Source organism: Musa acuminata, chromosome BXJ1-7 (assembly GCF_036884655.1).
Source record: "Musa acuminata AAA Group cultivar baxijiao chromosome BXJ1-7, Cavendish_Baxijiao_AAA, whole genome shotgun sequence".
Taxonomy (NCBI): domain Eukaryota; kingdom Viridiplantae; phylum Streptophyta; class Magnoliopsida; order Zingiberales; family Musaceae; genus Musa; species Musa acuminata.
In genome coordinates this window covers 6,923,578-6,942,611 of record NC_088333.1, presented here as the reverse complement: position 1 = coordinate 6,942,611, position 19,034 = coordinate 6,923,578, and the positions used below count along the sequence as shown (strand labels likewise).

Sequence of the window (19,034 nt, the reverse complement as noted above, 5' to 3'; positions counted from 1 at the left end):
ATTTGCATATAGCTTCATCCCCTAAATTTTAATATGCCAAAATGTACATGTTATCAAGGCAAGTTCAGTCTTATCTTATTGAAAATTGAATAATAGGAATAAAATAATTACTTTTATATGTCAAAACTTAATTTTTGGAATGCACATCTATGAAAAAAATAATGATTATAAAATATTCGTGGAATATCATGTAAAAAATAGTAGAGTTGAATTGATCCTTTCCAAAATTGATAAATTAGTAATAATTTTTATCTCCACAAGCATGCTTTCCATAAATTCCTAAATAAACACTAACATATGTTAACATAGATTAGATGCCCGAGTGACAGCGTTCGCCAAATGGACGGTTTTGATCATCCGATCGCTGGTAAGTGCCCGATCCGACGGCTTACGGGCAGCGATCGGACGGGGCCCTAACTCGCCTCGTAGAAACTATAAATTGCTCGTTTTCTTATCATCATTCTTCAATTATTTGCCTGCCCGCTGGCTCCCGTCGCTTCCTCGCTTCACCCCCTCGGCGATCCGATCTGAGGTAGGCTTCTCTCCTGGTCGGTCCTCCTGCCGGGAGTCCCAGCTACCTCCGATTGGGCGGTAATATGCGGTTTTGGTCGATCGGGTTTGTTGATGGGTCTCTATCGATTCTTTGTTTGGGATCTGAGAACGGCTAATCTTATTTACCTGATTTTTGGGGACGTTGTATTTGGATCGAAGTTTCTCGTTTAAGATATCGTGAGAGGTGAGAGGAGCAAAGATTTGGGTTGATAAGTAAGAGATCTGGGTGGTTTTGGCCGGAACATGTAATCTCGATTGGTGGGCCAAGGCATTTGAGTTCTGTTGGAAACTTTTTGATTGACTTCGAATTAGATCGCCGCTTTTTTTTGTTTTCTGCTACGGGCTTTTACGCAATACATGCTACTTGATATCCTTGAAATTGGTGAACTTTTGCCGACAATTAAGCCCAGAGTTTGGTTTGATCTGTTTAAAATGTTGTCTTTTTGTCTTTTGTTTTTTTTTGTTGTTTCGTTTCTGTCAACAATATATCAGCGACTGCTTTAGCCAAAGGTTCCTTTGTAATCGTCTCATTTCTTCACATAAAAGTAGAAACATCCTGTGTGAAAATTTCATCCATGGTTGGATTCTGAATAGATGGATATGTTTTCTAAAAGAAGAGCTGTTGCTTCTTACAGTCTGTAGGTTTTGAGCATGGGCGAGGCAAAGAAGAACGTCGACATGGAGGAGGGATCACTGGAGATTGGCATGGGTACATAAAATCTATTCACCTGGCTGTTCTTGATCCGATGAAATATATATGTGATTTCTGTGTGCTTGTGGCACGTCTCTTACAATTTGTCTCAATGAACTTGACTCTTTTTGTTTTTGTTGATTAGCAAGTTATGCTGTCGATGGAATGTGTTTTGAATGTCTGAGTAGAATATCCTGACGTCTTTGTCTAAGCTTGATTTTTCCTAAGAATTTTAAAGAACCTGAAACTGGGAAGAATGTTCATGATCATGCTTGGTCTAGGACATATGATTTAAGTGGTAAAATGCAGTAAGCAGGTTGGGGATCCAAACTTGGTGTGCTTCCAATTTTCATAAATATGTAGAATATGTATTAAAATAAGTACTGAATTGCATTGTGAAAAAAGAAGACAAAGCATTATACAAGTAAAACATCGAAGCACATGCTGCAGGTTTTGGATTAGATGGTTGAAGGTATAGTTGTGCCTTTCTGTAAAGTATGGTTCCCATAGCCACCAACATGATGTGGCTTTCGATGCTAAGGGGTTAAGCTCAGCATGCTTTTGAAGATATAACAACAACAACAAAACCGTAAATCTCAACTATGTTTCTGGAGATAGTGTCAATCATTTTATTCCCTATGTTTAACAATACTCATCATTTAGTAATTAGTACTGGAATTTGCAATGCATGCAGGTACATCTGTACATGGAGATTGCCCATGCTATGCTAGTTAAACTTTGAAGTTGTAACCATTGTTTTTTAAAATGATTTTTCAACATCAAGGAATTGGGGGTTTTTCTTTTTAATTTTTAAGTCAGCAAAGTTGGACTTGTTTCTTTCATGTTGATGAACCCTTGAAGAATCTAAAAGTGAGGGTTCTTACACATGGAAACATCATTCTGGAATGAAAACCTTAAGAATGATGAAGTGTGTGTTCAGTTATCTTCTATTTGCCTCACAAATGTTAAAATTAGGAGTCATGTGGCATATGAATATCCTTTTTAGTAGTTCATAACTACTTATATGCAGAAGCAGCAAGATGATTATTGTTTTTTTCTTTAAAGAGATCTTTAATTTTACCAGTCAAGCATGGGGAAGAGAAGCAGAAAGTATGATCACTCTGTGGTTTTATGAGCATAAACATAATTTTGTTCCCGCTGTTCCATTAAAATGCCATGTCACTGCTAGTGGAATCATACGATTGGACAATCATTATGGCTGATATAGATGATATGATGGTCCAACTAAGCAAGTTCAGAAACCCAAACTTTATTTTTTGTTAAACCAGGGAAAAGCAAATAGGCAATTACCATAAACGGTTTTTTTTCATTTCTGTCTGAGAAATTATCTTATGTAAATGATGATGATTCTTCGAGCTTATATGCTTTTTTTTATAATAATCTTTCTATATGGTAGAAGGGCCTATAATGATCTCTTTTTGGTCACAGAGTACCGGACTGTTTCTGGAGTCGCAGGACCGCTTGTTATCTTGGAGAAAGTGAAAGTATCACTCTATCTTTTCTCCTGCTTGAAATTTGAATCTATCCCAATGTCTTATATTGTTGAAAAGTGTGCATCACTTTTTAGTTGTTTGAGTTTCAACTTTTTTTTATCATTGTTACCTCCTTTCAGGGTCCCAAGTACCAAGAGATTGTTAATATACGATTAGGAGATGGCACCATCCGACGTGGTCAGGTGCTGGAAGTTGATGGTGAAAAAGCTGTTGTACAGGTGCTGATGCGTTACATTGACTTTTCTGGTTCTAGATGCTTTTTTCTTTAGAGTTTCTGTTCTGGTCACTTTGGATCATGGTGTGGCTTGTAGCCTGTAATCCCTTTTTGTAGCATTCAGCACTTTTGTTGCTTTTAAATTTAAAGCTCTTGTATGCTAATATCTTCTGATTCTAGAAAATCAGGAATCAGTTTCTTATACGCAAGATATTACAACAACAACAAAACCGTAATTCCTAACTATTTAGGGCTGGCGACATCGATCTTTTGCCACCATCGGTTAAGATCCATATTCATGAGATCTTATATGCAAGACATTCTAGGCTTAATTTGTAGTTTGTTTGGTTTTGGGTTGCAAACATTTGAAGGCATTTCTCTGTCTCTCCAGTTCAGCCTACCTGTCTTTTCTTCTATATTTTTCATGTCTTTAGATACATTAATTAGCTGGATCATGTCATAAGCAGTCAAGAGGATGGACCACTTAGACAACTAGTGATGTAAACAGATAAAGCAAGGCAAAAAAGTGTCAGATCTTCAAAGATCAGCCATGAAGAAATTTGCTAAGAATCAGTCAAGAACAACATAATGTATTTGAATATAGATAAATTAGAAATACAGACTAAAACTATTTTCATTGTAGAACTTAAAGCAAATATGTAGCTGAGTTTACTAAAATCCGAGAAGTTGAACTCTTGACCTAGGGAACTTTGTACACATGCTAAAAGAATGACATTATTTTGGTACAAACCTACGACAGAAAAAGTTGAAGGAAACTTGAACCTTGTACATCATGCCAAAGGCCACGGTGAAGTCAAACAAATGAAGAGCATCAGATTTCTTGCTGCAATTCATGAAATGATAGTGAAGAAGCTGATATGAAAAGTAATATTTTCTTCCTATTAGCAACTTTAATTTTAGTAAATTATGTAGAGGAAATTGTATGAATGGGTCCATGAGTTTCATTCCTAGCTCTTTTTAGTCAGTTTATACATGTTAGATTTTGCACTTGCATCCATGCAAGTGAAACTTTATTTAGGCAGGACAGGTTTAAGAAAAGAGAAATTATTTGCTACCAAACATCTTATTTGGTGATGAAATAGGACTGGACAACTTCATGACCACAAGAAGGCTCGAATAGATTTTCTGTGGTAACTCTTTTGCACTCATGTTGACCTGGAAACTTGGAAGAATATCGTAAAATATGATGATGCATAAAGATTATGCAACAGTTGCAAGCGAAATATATAAATAATTAGTTAGCATTGGAGGCAGTCTTTTGTAAGGTGTTTGCTATGCTGTGGGTGGATGGTAAGGAAGCAGAGGATAAAAATGCAATAAACTTTGATTGCAGATGTTAAGAAACTTAATGCATTTGCTTTATCAAATGTAGATCTTTTTAAGGAATTATAGTGGGGAATGGCCCTCCATCTTGTAAGGCTATTTGTCATGGTATTTAATAAGTGATAATTTTCATGCTTTGTTTTAACTTAAAGCTATTGGTTTACCCATATGACGAGATATTGTCACTTTTAATGTGTCCAAGTGACTCATTCTATTTCGTTTGGTTCAGGATAATGTTACTCTACCAAAGATACCAGAGGATGTTTTGTTTCTGAAAGCTTTCTTATGCCTATCTCTACTTGACCTCCTTTCATGTTGATTAGGTTTTTGAAGGAACTTCAGGAATTGACAACAAATATACCACTGTGCAATTCACTGGCGAGGTGATATATCTTTTGATTTTTCTGTATAATTTACATATATGTGTATTTGTGTATACACACAAACCTTGATATGCTTTATGTTCGTTATGTCATTTTTGACATGTTGTATAAGACTTAGTTCTGAACTAGGTATAATATGGTAGATCGCAAATGATATATTTAGTTAATTATTGTTATTTAACAATGTATCTTATTGTATGATCGAATACTTAAGCCAACATACAACTGTTTTCTACAAGCAAGCAAGGTTACTGTTGTACAACCAGAGCATGATATTTCCATATCCCTTAATGAGGTGTCACCTGGATCCCAATTATTCAGGCACTGACATTTTGTTTCTAATGCATCACACCTTATTTAGCTTTGATAATAAAACACAAGGCATTCTATGCAAGCTTTTAATACAGTGATGAAGACTACATTTGAGCTAGACTAGTAGTTCATTCAGCTATGTGGTCTTTTAGATGTGAAATGCTATGACTGGTTCTGTCTACTTAACGAATGAGATTTCCAGGAGGATGGGTATGAAATGGACACAATGTAGGATAAATATCATACAATCATTTTTAATATATAGGCATCACGGAGTGGCAACACTGAGCAAGCTCCCTGGGGGTTTGTGGGAATACTAAACCTACATGCTTGTGTAGGTGAAACTCTCCTCCACATGATGTGCACTACAAATGACTTGTCCTGCTTGAATTGGTGCTGTCTTTACTTTGGTAGGGCCCACTGTTATGCTTATAACAGGTTACCAAAAAGTGATACGTGGCATGTGCATTGAATTTGCCCATTTATGTTCAGCATTATTCAACTTACAATCATGTTTCGTAACTGACAGTTTGAAGAGATGACATCTTTATTCTACCTGTTAGGAATTATATTCTGTCTTTTCTTGATTCAGGTTCTGAAAACCCCTGTATCTCTTGATATGCTTGGACGCATTTTCAATGGTTCTGGAAAGCCAATAGATAATGGCCCTCCTATATTGCCTGAGGCCTATTTGGATATATCCGGTGAGTTGGTAATGGGAAGTGGATTATCAATATAAATCTTGGTGGTGTCCTGACTACTTTCCTACAAATAGGAATTAACTCTTTAACTTCTGGAAAATATGTTGCAGGAAGCTCTATCAACCCCAGTGAAAGAACCTATCCAGAAGAAATGATCCAAACTGGAATATCTACCATTGATGTCATGAATTCCATTGCTCGAGGTCAGAAGATTCCCCTCTTTTCTGCTGCTGGTCTCCCTCACAATGAAATAGCAGCTCAGATTTGTCGTCAGGCTGGTCTTGTAAAGCGTCTGGAAAAATCTGACAATCTTCTGGAGGTATTTCCAATCCATTAAACTCATATATCTAATAATCAAGTAGCAAGTCGTGGTGAGTCAGTTAGCTGTGCAAGTCTTAAGATAACTTTCCTCAGAGCAAGGACAATTGTTTTGTGGCATGGCCACACACCAGTGCCTCTTTGACACCTTATGTGCTAATTGGTATGTCCCTTGTACCATCTAGTACCAACAAAAATTGGCCCAGCAATAATTCAATATGGTTCAGCATGTCCTGACGTGCTTGATGGTCCTTGATTCAGAGTATGATTATTACATTTCTGATAAGGTTAACAGAATCCAATATTTTTTTCAGTATGGGATATTGAGCTCAAGTAACATTTGTCCACTTAAATTAGCACAACCTGTGCATTTAGTTACTTTGCTGCAATTGACAAAACTGCAAATGCAGAATCAAGCTCTGTTCATGGGCTTGAGGTAGTTGGGCAATGGCAATGAAACCACAGTAAGAGGCAATATGTGGATGGGGCTTTGCTTGTATCTTGCATTTAGGGTTCAGGATGCGGAGATTGGTTATTGTGGCACCTGATTTGCGCTTAAGTCCTGCCTATCAGTCTTTAAATGTATCACAAAAATGGATAGATATATCCAATTAGTTGTATTTATTGAATGTTATTGAATGCAAATGTCTTATGCTAGTTGCTTCAACTATATCCTTGGTGCTGGTGTTGGATCAGTAAAACCACGTATATGTTTAATCCTGAACTACCAGTTGTCTATGAATACTACCAGCTGTCTAATTGTATTTCAATTATACTGCTACCCAACTGAAGTGTCACCTTACTCTTATATTGTGGAATTTTCCTTTTAGATGCAAATATAGGTCACCCTCAAGTAATCTGATCAGCTGCAATGACCACGACAACCAACTCAATTGTAGCAATTGTAGAACTCTAATTTTTTTCCATTTCAGAAAATTGACTTGTTTATTTTTAATTATCAGAAGGATGAAGAGGACAACTTTGCTATTGTATTTGCTGCTATGGGAGTAAACATGGAAACTGCACAATTTTTCAAGCGTGATTTTGAAGAAAATGGTTCAATGGAGAGGGTGACTCTTTTCCTAAACTTGGTAAGCTTTTGTCTATTTCTGTAATTGGGAAACTTGTGCTATTCTTATATTTTCCTTTCCTGCAATGTTTAATTGGCGATAAAATGGTCAATAACATTCATTGCATACTAATTGTCTAGGCAAATGACCCTACAATTGAGCGTATTATTACTCCACGAATTGCGCTCACAACAGCAGAATATTTAGCTTATGAATGTGGGAAGCATGTCCTTGTCATCCTAACTGACATGAGCTCCTACGCAGATGCACTTCGTGAGGTACTGATCCTACTTATTTTTGTTAAAATCAACAGAATCCTGTCTTATTAAATGTATTTCTTTATGCCTATATGTCTAATATACACATGAATGATGATGTATATCTGATATTAAAATCAACAGCATCCTTATCCTACTTTTCTTTTTTTGTTAAAATCAACAGCATCCTGTCTTATTAAACCTATTTCTATACGCATATATGTCTAATACACACATGGATGAGGATGTACATGTAATATTAGCAATATTTTAAATTGTCTGGTGATTTCTTCATGTTACCGAAGCAATTCTGTTAAGTTTTGGTTTTACTTAATATTCATTTCTTGAAAATGTGCTATGGCCTTTAAACTATTAAAATACCTTGTATTATTAAATTCTTCTTCTCCAACTATACATTAGCCTTTCAATTTTCATTCAACAAATTGCTGTGGATGTGTATTTTTATTTTGTGTCTTCATGGATTTTTTCTGCTTTTTCCACAAGCTATTTTATTCTATCTTCTATTACTAAATTGATGGACTTAAAGGGTTTCTTTCTATTTCCAATTGTTACCTTTATGCTTTTAGGTTTCAGCAGCTCGGGAGGAGGTGCCAGGTCGACGTGGTTATCCAGGGTATATGTACACTGATTTGGCTACAATATATGAGCGTGCTGGACGTATAGAAGGAAGAAAAGGCTCCATCACACAGATACCAATTTTAACCATGCCAAATGATGGTATTCATTAGATATCATGCTTTGGTGCTGTACTGATCTTTCTTTTCTTTCAATCACAGACTACAATAAGTTTTTCTAGGAACTTTCATGCAAATATTCTAGTACAATAGTTGAGAAATAGTTATATTACCTCTTGCACTTCCATGGTGTTTTTTCATGTCTACCTGATGCATGAGCGATATGCAGCATATTTAGTGAGAGAAGTTGTACTCTCCTTTTGGTTAACTGGTTCTGTTTCTATACAGATATTACCCATCCCACTCCTGATCTTACTGGTTATATCACTGAAGGCCAAATTTATATCGATAGGCAACTCCATAATCGTCAGGTATTGTACATTATACGTATATTGCTAGTGCAGAGGACCCAGTTTATTCTGTCAGTGTATTTCCCTGGGATATTCACTGTTGTTCTGCATTTGCATTTAGGTAATGAAACTAATATTACTTATTTTATGGGTTTGCTGACTAACGTCTTTGCGATGTTGGCAGATATATCCTCCTATCAATGTTCTCCCATCTTTGTCTCGGCTGATGAAAGTTAGCTTCTGTACTTGATGCTTCCTATGTATTGGATATTCTTTTTTTTGGTGTCGATCGTCAAGGTCATCAGATAGCCTCCTCTTATATGTAAATTGATTTCCCTGCAGAGTGCTATTGGTGAAGGCATGACCCGCCGTGATCATGCTGATGTCTCTAACCAGGTATGTGATTAGTGTTGTAGGTATTTCTATTGATCTTTGTGTTTGTACTGGAATGTCCATTCATTTGATTGCTGTCATACTCTAGCTTTATGCCAATTATGCCATCGGAAAGGATGTTCAAGCAATGAAAGCAGTTGTGGGAGAAGAGGCACTCTCGTCTGAGGATTTGGTCTCTCTCTACTTTCTCTCTCTTCCACTCTCTTTGTCTGACATACATCAACTTGTTGCTTATCATGTTGCAATCTTGTGCAGCTCTACCTCGAGTTCCTAGACAAGTTTGAAAGGAAATTTGTTGCCCAAGGGGCCTATGATACTCGTAACATCTTCCAATCGCTTGACCTTGCATGGACTCTCCTCCGCATCTTCCCTCGCGAGCTTCTCCACCGCATACCTGCAAAGACCTTAGATCAGTATTACAGCAGAGATACAACACACTGATTTTATCTGTTCAACTTCAGGATTTCATCTTCCGAGGCACAAATAAGTTGCTGGGTGTACTAAAAGCTCAGAAACTCGGGCTGTTTTTGTCTGAGCGTTTAGACTCTTATTTTTTTTCTTGGCTCCCAATCCTAGAGCATTCTTAATGCCTGCCTGAACAGCTTTTGTAAGTTCTTAAACACCGCCTTAATTATGGTTGTATATCTGTATTTGTCTTAAAACTAAAATTCATACTTTATTGTAACTCTATTCTTGCTGTTTCTCGTCCGGAATAAAGACTGTTATATAGCGATTTTGTCCTACATCCCTGATATGAGCCAGTAGCATTATCTGCCATTTTGTGTTGACTGTTTCCTGCTTTCTCCTTGACATGAACACCAAGCTGGAAATTGTGTGTGTGTGTAGCGAAAATTCAAGCTGCCAGTTCACCTTTTTTGTCGTTTGGTTTAGGCATTTAGCAGACTTCTTATTGATCTCTTGTGCTCCGCAAATACATTACGAGTTCTATAATCTGTAGACAAGTATTTGTAAGATTTTATTGGTGGTCATTTCACTGTCCTCTTATCTTTATTTAAGCCTCTTTGAATATTCTGTGCCTGGAACTTAGTTCTCTTCCAATGCAGGACAAAACATTCCCGGGCGCAACCTTCGTGTCATCGTAAGTATCGACAGTCGGAGATTAGACATGCAGAAGTCTGTCATTGGGAACTCCGTAGCTCGTGACGATGAATACAAGAAAATTTCAGTGAGAAGTGCACTGCATTGCCAAAGAGTTGGGAGACCATAAAACGCCAACGAGCCGAGTTAACACTGAACTCTTTCTTCAGGGAGACGATGGCTTTCGCAGTTTGCTTCGGCACCAGCGGAGCACGCGACACGTTCGTCAAGATCATCTACCCCGGTGGCCATGTCGAGTACCACAAGAGGTCGGTCTTGGCGTCGGAGATCATGTCGCATAACCCCGGATGTTGGGTTACCCATCCCGACGTCTTCCACCAGCCCTGGGCCGTCGTCGCACCTGATACCCAGCTCTTGCCAGGCCAGAAGTTCTTCGTCGTCCCCATGAGCACTGTTCGCAAGCTTCGGCGGCATTTCTTGAGGAGCTCAACTCTCCCCCCTCCTCCTCCTCCTTCCACCATGGCATCATCGGTAGACCCATCTCTGATGGAAAGATCATGTCTGCACAGGCTCAGCAGTCCGTTTCATTGCCTTACGCATCGAGCCAAGAGTTCGAAGCAAGAACAGGCAGCGACTGAGCTCATGGTTTGCGGCGAAGGCGATTCAGGTAGATCGAGGGAGCTCGCCAAGGAAGCCGTCAAGGAGAGTCCAAGAAGACAGATGTCGCCTAAGAGGAGCCAGGGTAATGCTTCTCCAGGAACACCAACTGGTTACTGGCAACCCAGCCTTGGGAGCATAACCGAAGAGTGATCCTCTTTAGTGCATGGCTTGCAGTAATTGAATGTAGTATTATGCTCAGTGTAGGCTTACGACGACAAGGTTTCGATAACACCGAACAATACTTGAAAGTTCCATTTACATGATTGTTCTCACAGAGTTTGTAATTAACACAATAAGCACAACAGCCAGGGTAATCGTCCACTCTAACCCAGCATAACCTGGTACATCAGTTCCTTAAGAGAGAGAGAGAGAGAGGTATACATAATAATGTCATGATGTATCTTGCATCTCTAATCATCTGATTCACATTAAAGCGAGATGACCGAGGCCTTGCAGCATTCGTTTATGCATGTATGCAGATAGGGTGGAGTTTGTGGGCAGTAAGCTGGAGTTTTTATTAACGAACAGATATACGATGGCTGATGAGTCAGTACGACTAGATTCACGGGTCGATATACAATCAAACTCTTTGTGCAAGTTGGAGTTTGCATTGCTACGAGCAGTACTTCCACATAATATTTACAAGGAGTACTTTCTGAATCTATACTATCATGATTCCATGACATTTTTGTATACACTACTACATATGGACAATACTAAATCAGTTTGAACTCAACCAGGTTACAACACTATATAAACTAGGCTTAATTTGGATTTACTAGTGTAAGACATGCTGGATAACAAAGATTCTTTTTATACCTTAAACACTGATCTGATATACCAACCAAATTAACTTACTAAAAATTGAGGGTTTGAAACTTTATTTCATATATTTTTACAATACGGTGTCTCAAACTAATTTACAAGTACTCAGAGTTTGAAACCTCATTCGATATATATATTCTAATATGTCAATTAGTTTAATCGATAAAGACCTTAAAAGTTTATGGTAATATCTTAAGCTCATATCTCATCTTCCATACGTCACCCTCCTCGAACAAGTCATCAGCTGTTCGTCGTTTATGCTGCTCAACTTGCAGTGGTCCTTCATTGGACCTTTTCTTTGGAAAAAAAGTGTCATTTAAATATGCCATCGAAATCATGACAGATATCGTGGATTTTCTCTCAAGCTTAGATGTTGATCGTCCTTGACAAGTCTTGGCAGAGTTGTTCGAGGACCTCAGACAAGTACACGATTGGAAAGATTCAAGCCAATGATCTAATTAAAGTGACCCATGATGCAGAATCAACGAAAGTATGTTCCACATTGTTGTAGGGCAAACATCAGATTGTCTAGAATCGACCTTTCAGAGATTGGCCTCAGCATTAATTGCCTGTGTTTCATTGTTTACTTAGTCCTACGTCAACGATGTAGTTTTGGAGTCTACTCTTTACTTATCGTCGTCACTAGAGACGCCAACAAAGAAGGTTGCTGTCTCTGAGCTCATGGGTTCACACATGCATCGGGAAGAACAATACAATTCAGAGTATGGGGGGCCACAGAATCCATGTACCAACAAAGACTTCATCACGACTTCGTTTCACAGTCTCATCTCAACTACTGTTTGAGTGAGAGGCATCCCATGGGGACCTTCATATTGTGTGGATCATGTTCTTTAGTGTTCTATCACCAAAAACAAAAAAGCTGCTTCTGACAGAATAATGGCAAGGCTGCGTGCTGGTATAATTTCTTCCACCGAGTCTCTGAGCTACGATTCCAAGAGGAGAAGATGAACTAGGAAGAAAGAAACATGATCATCTGCAAAAGAATCATGCAGGGTGGCATATCAGGAAGAAGGTCCATAAAATAAAATGTTCTTTTTGACGATTTTAGGATGTGTGAAAAGAGGGGATGCTTATTATGTTTATTTCTTTCGGCATCTAAATAATTATTAATATATAAAATATTTTTTTTAAATAATTTTATGATGCATAAAAAAAAGATGCTCATTGAATTCTTTTTTTTTTTACACTCAAATAATTTTTAATATATAAAATAATTTTTTGATGTGTAGAAAGGGGGATGCTCATTGTGTTTATTTCTTTCGAGACTCAAATAATTATCAATACATAAAATAATTTTATTTTTATTTTTATGATTTTATGATGTGTAGAAGGAGGGGATGCTCATTGTATTCATTTCTTTTGACACCCAAATAATTATCAATATATAAAATAATTATTTTTTTTTTTCATGATTTTATGATGTGTGAAAAGAGGGATGATATTGTATACTTTTCTTCCGACAACCAAATAATTATCAATATATAAAATAATTATTTTTTATGTTTTTATGATGTGTGGAAAAAGGAGATGCTCGTTATAACACCCAAATAATTCTTTCCTTTTCATGATTTTATGATGTGTAGAAAGAGGGGATGGTCATTGTGCTTATTTCTTCCGACACGCAAGTGGTCACTATCATCTTAGATCATTTCATTGCATACGTTTCTTCCAACACCCAAATAATTATCAATATATAAAATAATTATATTTTTATATTTTTACGATGTGCAGAAAAAGAGGATACGTTTATTTCTTTCAACACCTAAATAATTATTAATACATAAAATAATTCTTTCCTTTTTATGATTTTATGATGCGTAGAAAGGAAGGATAATTATTGCGCTCATTTCTTTCCACACATAAGTGGGTTATCTCTAGATGGGAAAGCAAAAAAAAATTAAGATGGTCACTGTCATCTCATAAGTTATTTCATTACATCTTTATTATTTCTTGTCATATATTCTTAGCATCATATATTCAATTTATAAGTTTCTTTTAAGTTGTTAGTATCATTATTTAAGTTTCAGCAAATGAATTTTTCCAGACATATATAATTTTTTGGATTTTTCATGATATAAGTAAGATAAATTCCAATTTAAAGGACTAAATATATTTCACAAGGTTGGAAATATTTAGAGGAGCAAATAACAGAATTAGAAATTCAAATATGAGAAAAAATCTTAATGAATTAGAGTTTTAATTTTTCCTTATAGTTGTAATTTTCATATCATAAAGAACTTTGTGTTGCGGAACCAAATAAATTATGCATCACTGTTTAATTTATTTATATTGACTATTAATATCTAAGATTTATCTTCTTGATTTTGGATTTCGAGATATTGGGTGTTAAGATGATGAGTCGGGTAAATTTGGAAAAGGGAATTGCATCCACACGTGCAAGAAGATGCACCACATTTGTTCATCGCATCCTTCCAAGGAAATGGAAGACGGAGTCGGGGATGTTTCGAAGCATTAACTTTTGGCTTTTGCTTTGACGAGGACAAGAATGGATCTCATGGCCACCAATCCGAATGGAAATTATTACAATATTATAAAAGCATAAAATAAAATTTTAAATGTGAACATGATATATGACTCTATTTATAGTTTTACTTACTGATAAAGTCACACATGATTATTGAAAATGAATTAAGAATAGTTTTATCTCATTAAGGATTTAAATAGACTACCCAATCTGTCAATTTTGACTAATTTAGCTTTACCTGTCCAATTAGAAAGTTTAACAAAATCAAACTATATATTAAATATAGGATGATTTTCTAGAAAAAAACTTTTTTTTAGATCTTTTCGAAAGACCTTCACTTTCTCGCCTGTCGCCTCTAATGTCTTTGGCGCTTGTCCTCTCGTAAGATCTCGTTGCTATCATTGAAGAGAAGAGAGGAAAGAGATAACAAGTAAGAGCAAGAAATGAGAGAAGATGAGTCGATGATAAGAAAGGATGTGTGGCAAAGGAGGAGAAGGGAAAAAAAAAAAAAAAACGAATATGACAATAGGGAAGATGGGTTATGAGGAAGGAGAGGGAAGAGGTGATAACCAGAACGACTATAGTGACTGAGACGAAGGTTAAAAGCACGGAAGGGTTAGTGATAGTGGCGATGACGATGAAGACGAGAGACGATGAGGAAGATATATTTAAAATTATATAAAGAAGAGGATGTTATTAGAAAAATATAAAAAAGAAGGGAATACGAAATCAAAAAGAGAATTTTTTTTTTTGAAAAATCATCCTTAAATGTATTCATAATTTAATAATTAAATCTTAGATTGGATGATAATTTTGATCACTTTAATTTGGATTCATCTTTGAGATTTAGACTTTAGTTCGTCGAGTTGTTAAATTTTCAAAAACAAGTAATTTTTATGGATAAAAATTAAACAAGTAATTTAATTTCATCCAACCACGCAACTCTTATTAAACTCCCAAACATCCCAAACATTGCGCGACTGCAGGACGCCATGAGCACATCATCTCTCTCTCTCTCTCTCTCTCTCTCTCTGCGTTGTCTCCATCTTCACAACCAAAGACTTTGAACGACAAATGACGAATTTTCTCTCGAGGGATGGCATAGCCGCGCGAGTTTTTCGACTATTCCTCTCTCTCTCTCTCTCTCTCTCTCTCTCTCTCTCTCTCTCTCTCTCTCAACTTATGTATATATACTCGCTCATATCAATACTATGATATTAGATAACAAGGGGAAAGCATTCGACTTGCGCAGTAGGACATGGAAGATGGCAGCCAAATCCCCTAGCTTGAAGCTGCAGGTATCCACGACTCTGCCCCACTCATGGACTCCATCTTCCTCCTCAGCCCCGACGCCCGCAGTCGCTTCCTCCGAACCGCCGGTCGCGTGCTGGGATGCTCGTACATCTGCCTCTGGTCTCATCTTTACCATCCGCCATCCAAGTATACATACCTCTTCATCACCCTTAAATCTCTTCGCTCTGCATCCCTGATTCTCGCTCTCTTCCTTGGGATCTAATTTCCCGGCCTTCATCCAGCTACTTGACCGCCATGGTCGGATGGCACCGTGACGACGACAGCACCCACCCGAGCTCCTCCTCGGGCAGCCCCTCCATGGGTCTCTTCGACGCCTACCGGAGTTCTATCTGTGACATCCAGCACAGGTGTGTGTGCCCCCGCCACCACGTCCTTGCTCAGTAATCAACTTCATCTGATCCGGCTTCCTTCTCTGTGCTTCTGAAGTTGTGTTCCTGGGTTAGCCTACAAGAACGGCCTTCCCTACTTCGAGCTGGGAGTTGCAGACCTGATGGACTTGGCCTCGATGCGAGTTCAACGGCAATTCTATCAGGTATAACCAAGCAAGATGGATCTCCTCAACTCGCTCGATCATGCCCATAGCGCTTAATCATGTACATGGTTTCTTTGTGCAGGAGGCTGGCATCAAGGTTGACATTGTTGGGTTGTCGTTCTTGCTGGTTTCTTTGATCTTTCTGAATCATGTTCACCATAACAACGCACTGCTCTCCCTGTGACAGACTGCGTTTTTCCTGGGATGCCCAAGCGGAGAGATAGAATTGGGGATGACATCGCCCAGCAATGTAATAAGAATCTATATATTATATATACATCATAGTAGCATATACACATTTATCCGTGATCCTAAAATTCGCAATTATATTTTTTGGCGATGACACCTATTATCACGGTTTCTAACCACAAGAAAAGATAACTTGTTGAAGTGTATATCACACCCTCATCTCGACGTCTTTGCTATATATATGACGTGGTTTTCTGCAGACAAACATGCAGATCAATGTCCAAAGAGTGTTCAGCGAGGACTTCATACGGCAGTCACAATTGGGATCAGAAGAGTTCATTCAACAGGCTCAGTTGGGACAGGTGCTCCCGATTCCCGACCAGAGCCGGCTCTCCTCCTCCTCCTCCTCCTCCTCGCTTCGGTCTCGATCGGTGGGGAGTGCCGAGCACTCATCAAGTGGTCGTTCGATCATGCCTGATTCGGCTCTGCCGCGCCACGTCACCATGCAAGCCTACGGTCGATACCGAAACGTCCTGCTTCCTTCAGCTGCCCGGGACGACGCTGAGATTACGAGAGCCATGATTGTTGTCATCTCCTCCACCTCTTCTTCTACCACTCTGATGTCGTTTCAGACATCGGAACCGGCGGCGGGCCGCTCAGTAGGGGCGTTCAAGCCTTACTGTCCAGCTTTGGCGCCTAAATCCAACACCAATCCAAGCTTGCACGGCCAGAAGATGATTAAGAAGGTCATCATGCTGCTGACGACAATGAACCCGACGAGGTTCGAGGCTCCGATGCAGGACGCCCGAACTTCGAGCAACCAGATGCATCATATGATATCAGAGCGCAAGCGCCGTGAGAAGCTCAATGAAAGCTTCGACGCTCTCAGGATGCTGCTTCCCCGAGGCTCTAAGGTACGCTTCTGAGAAGGAAACGAAACGATACCGATCGATCGTACATTGCTCATTTGTTTCCATGCTTTGGATTCAACAGAAGGACAAGGCATCAGTGCTGGACAACACAAGGAACTACCTCAACACCTTGAGAACGCAGATCTCGGAGCTGGATGAGAGGAACAGGCTACTGGAGGTGCAGCTACGACATCAGCGCGAGAACGAGGAAGATGGAGATCCGAATGAAACAGTGCAAATTCGCATAACCGGGTCATCAGAGCTGGAGGAGAGGAACAGGCTACCGGAAGTGCAGCTTCGGCATCAGGGCGAGGAGGAGGAAGACGGAGATCCGAATGAAATAGTGCAAGTTCGCATAACCTGGTCATCAGAATCGACATCAGAAACCCAACGGATCAACATCGGTGTTACGGTGAGGGTAGAATGTAATGCGATAGATATGATTCTTAATGTGCTCGAACGCCTGAAAAGGATGAGAGGTGCCACTTTGGTGTCAGTGGAGACGAGCACAAGATTGTCACAGACGAATGTTCGCACGAAAGCAAGCCTCACGCTGCAGGTTAAGGTACGTACTGTTAGATTATTGTAGGCCAACGTTGACTGCCGGTAAAACATCCTGTAACACATAGATCAATAATAGAGTTAGATTATCAGCATAGGCTGATGGCCACCAGCTTTTTCTTTGCTGCAATATATCCGGCATCATAGGAAGTTTCATGTTTGATCCGGAGAAAAGATTTCAGTGGGGTGATGGTGATGTTGATGTCACAGAGTGGTGATTGCGACGAGGAGGCATTCAAGGAAGCTGTGGTCGAAGCGGCGTATTCTGCGTTGGCAGCGTCATCGACCACCGCTCCATGATGCTGTGCTTCGCCGAAGGCTAGCTGGGCCATCAAAGTTGACCAATCTTCTTCTGGAGGGGAGTCTGCGAGAGGAGATGGCGATCGCTTTGGTAAAGTTGGCAATGAATTCTATGCTGAGCGGCTTGGAGAACGATTCTTTGTGTCTGTATGCGTGCCACAAAGATGAAGAGAGAGAGAGAGAGATGTCGACCACATACGTTGTGGTGGTTGTCTTTTTGATTACTTTGGCTAGTTTTTTCTTACAGGCCAATCTGAGCATGACAAGCTTCTAAATATAATAGATCAGAATTGACCTTTTATACTCGACAGGGAGGGCCTCTGAGTGATTGATATGAAATTACATATTCGAAGGAAGGAAGCGGTTACTTATTTTGACCATTCAATGGTCTTCTTTCCCTCTAATATTTTAAATTCTCTCTCTGGATTAATAAGCTACGACGGATTATAATAAATTTACTCAATCATATAATATATGAAGTGATTTTGAAGTGAGTATGTCATGAATGCCTCAATGGATTGCAAAAACATGAAAATCTAAACACAATTAGAGAGAGAGAGAGAGAGAGATAATCACTTGAATGGATGACTAGTGTTTTCAAATCCAACAAAGACGACAATTTATTTTGTTAATTGGATCACAGGTGAGGTCAGATGTTCGTCGACGATGACGTGAACCAAGACGTCATAAATAAATAAATTCGAAAGTATAAATATATAAAAGGAAGTTTTGTGACATATTTCACAATGATTCAAGAAATTTTCTATGATCACAAGAAGGATAACGAGCATTACTCAACAAACGAAGCAGTCGCTACGGTAAGACACTAACGACCAATAATTGACTAATTTAAGACAACAAATTAAACAGTGAATCAATTGATTATAATTATAAAAAAAAATTAGGATTAATTATAAATTATCTTATTCAGTTTTGAAAGTGAAAACGAAACATCTAACTTAATTTATCATAAAATCATTGGTCTTACCGACGAGAAAGTACAAAAATGATAGATAAAAATATAATTTTAACATTACAGTTATGTTTTTTGTGATGACAAACGACGACATCATCAGGAGTCGTAGGTGACTATCGTGAATGATGAAAAAAATAACGATGAAAGGTGAGATAATGGGAGAGAGAAAAAGATGACGTAGATACTGATGCACTACATTTGCATCGACATTGCTCGGCAACTACATTGATGCCGACAACGATGCGGGGAAAGGCGTGACACTGCTTGACATTTACATCAACGCCAACACATGTAAAGCATCAATATCTACCCCAACGATGTCATTGTTCACTATTACTGAAAATATAATTGGGACGTTGAAATTATTATTATTTTTTAATTTTCATGCTTTCGTTGGTAAAACTGGT

At 38.5% G+C, this 19,034-nt stretch overlaps 2 protein-coding genes across 2 annotated transcripts; both read left to right on the top strand.

Moving 5' to 3' along the window:
• Positions 1 to 465: 465 nt before the first annotated feature.
• LOC135678514 (V-type proton ATPase subunit B2) lies at positions 466 to 9,537 on the top strand. The gene is made up of 15 exons (XM_065191419.1): positions 466 to 532; positions 1,188 to 1,261; positions 2,693 to 2,748; positions 2,877 to 2,975; positions 4,639 to 4,698; positions 5,603 to 5,714; positions 5,822 to 6,030; positions 6,992 to 7,120; positions 7,240 to 7,377; positions 7,944 to 8,094; positions 8,340 to 8,422; positions 8,586 to 8,633; positions 8,744 to 8,797; positions 8,883 to 8,966; positions 9,050 to 9,537. The coding sequence occupies exons 2-15, from the start codon at positions 1,204 to 1,206 to the stop codon at positions 9,233 to 9,235; spliced, it is 1,467 nt and encodes a 488-aa protein (XP_065047491.1). The 5' UTR covers positions 466 to 532; positions 1,188 to 1,203; the 3' UTR covers positions 9,236 to 9,537.
• Positions 9,538 to 15,078: 5,541 nt separating this feature from the next.
• Positions 15,079 to 17,959, top strand: LOC103991776 (putative transcription factor bHLH041). Its single transcript, XM_009411323.3, has 8 exons — positions 15,079 to 15,284; positions 15,380 to 15,505; positions 15,585 to 15,690; positions 15,773 to 15,787; positions 15,878 to 15,940; positions 16,140 to 16,793; positions 16,873 to 17,355; positions 17,562 to 17,959. Exons 1-8 carry the CDS (start codon positions 15,166 to 15,168, stop codon positions 17,649 to 17,651), a joined length of 1,656 nt encoding a protein of 551 aa, XP_009409598.2. The 5' UTR covers positions 15,079 to 15,165; the 3' UTR covers positions 17,652 to 17,959.
• Positions 17,960 to 19,034: the final 1,075 nt, after the last annotated feature.

Coding starts and splice junctions, on each gene's coding strand:
- LOC103991776 (XM_009411323.3), top strand. CDS start 15,166: ATGGACTCCATCTTCCTCCTCAGCCCCGACGCCCGCAGTCGCTTCCTC. Junction 15,941..16,139: donor GGATGACATCGCCCAGCAAT/GTAATAAGAATC, acceptor GGTTTTCTGCAG/ACAAACATGCAGATCAATGT. Junction 16,794..16,872: donor TGCTTCCCCGAGGCTCTAAG/GTACGCTTCTGA, acceptor TGGATTCAACAG/AAGGACAAGGCATCAGTGCT.
- LOC135678514 (XM_065191419.1), top strand. CDS start 1,204: ATGGGCGAGGCAAAGAAGAACGTCGACATGGAGGAGGGATCACTGGAG. Junction 1,262..2,692: donor ATCACTGGAGATTGGCATGG/GTACATAAAATC, acceptor TTTTGGTCACAG/AGTACCGGACTGTTTCTGGA. Junction 8,967..9,049: donor CACTCTCGTCTGAGGATTTG/GTCTCTCTCTAC, acceptor AATCTTGTGCAG/CTCTACCTCGAGTTCCTAGA.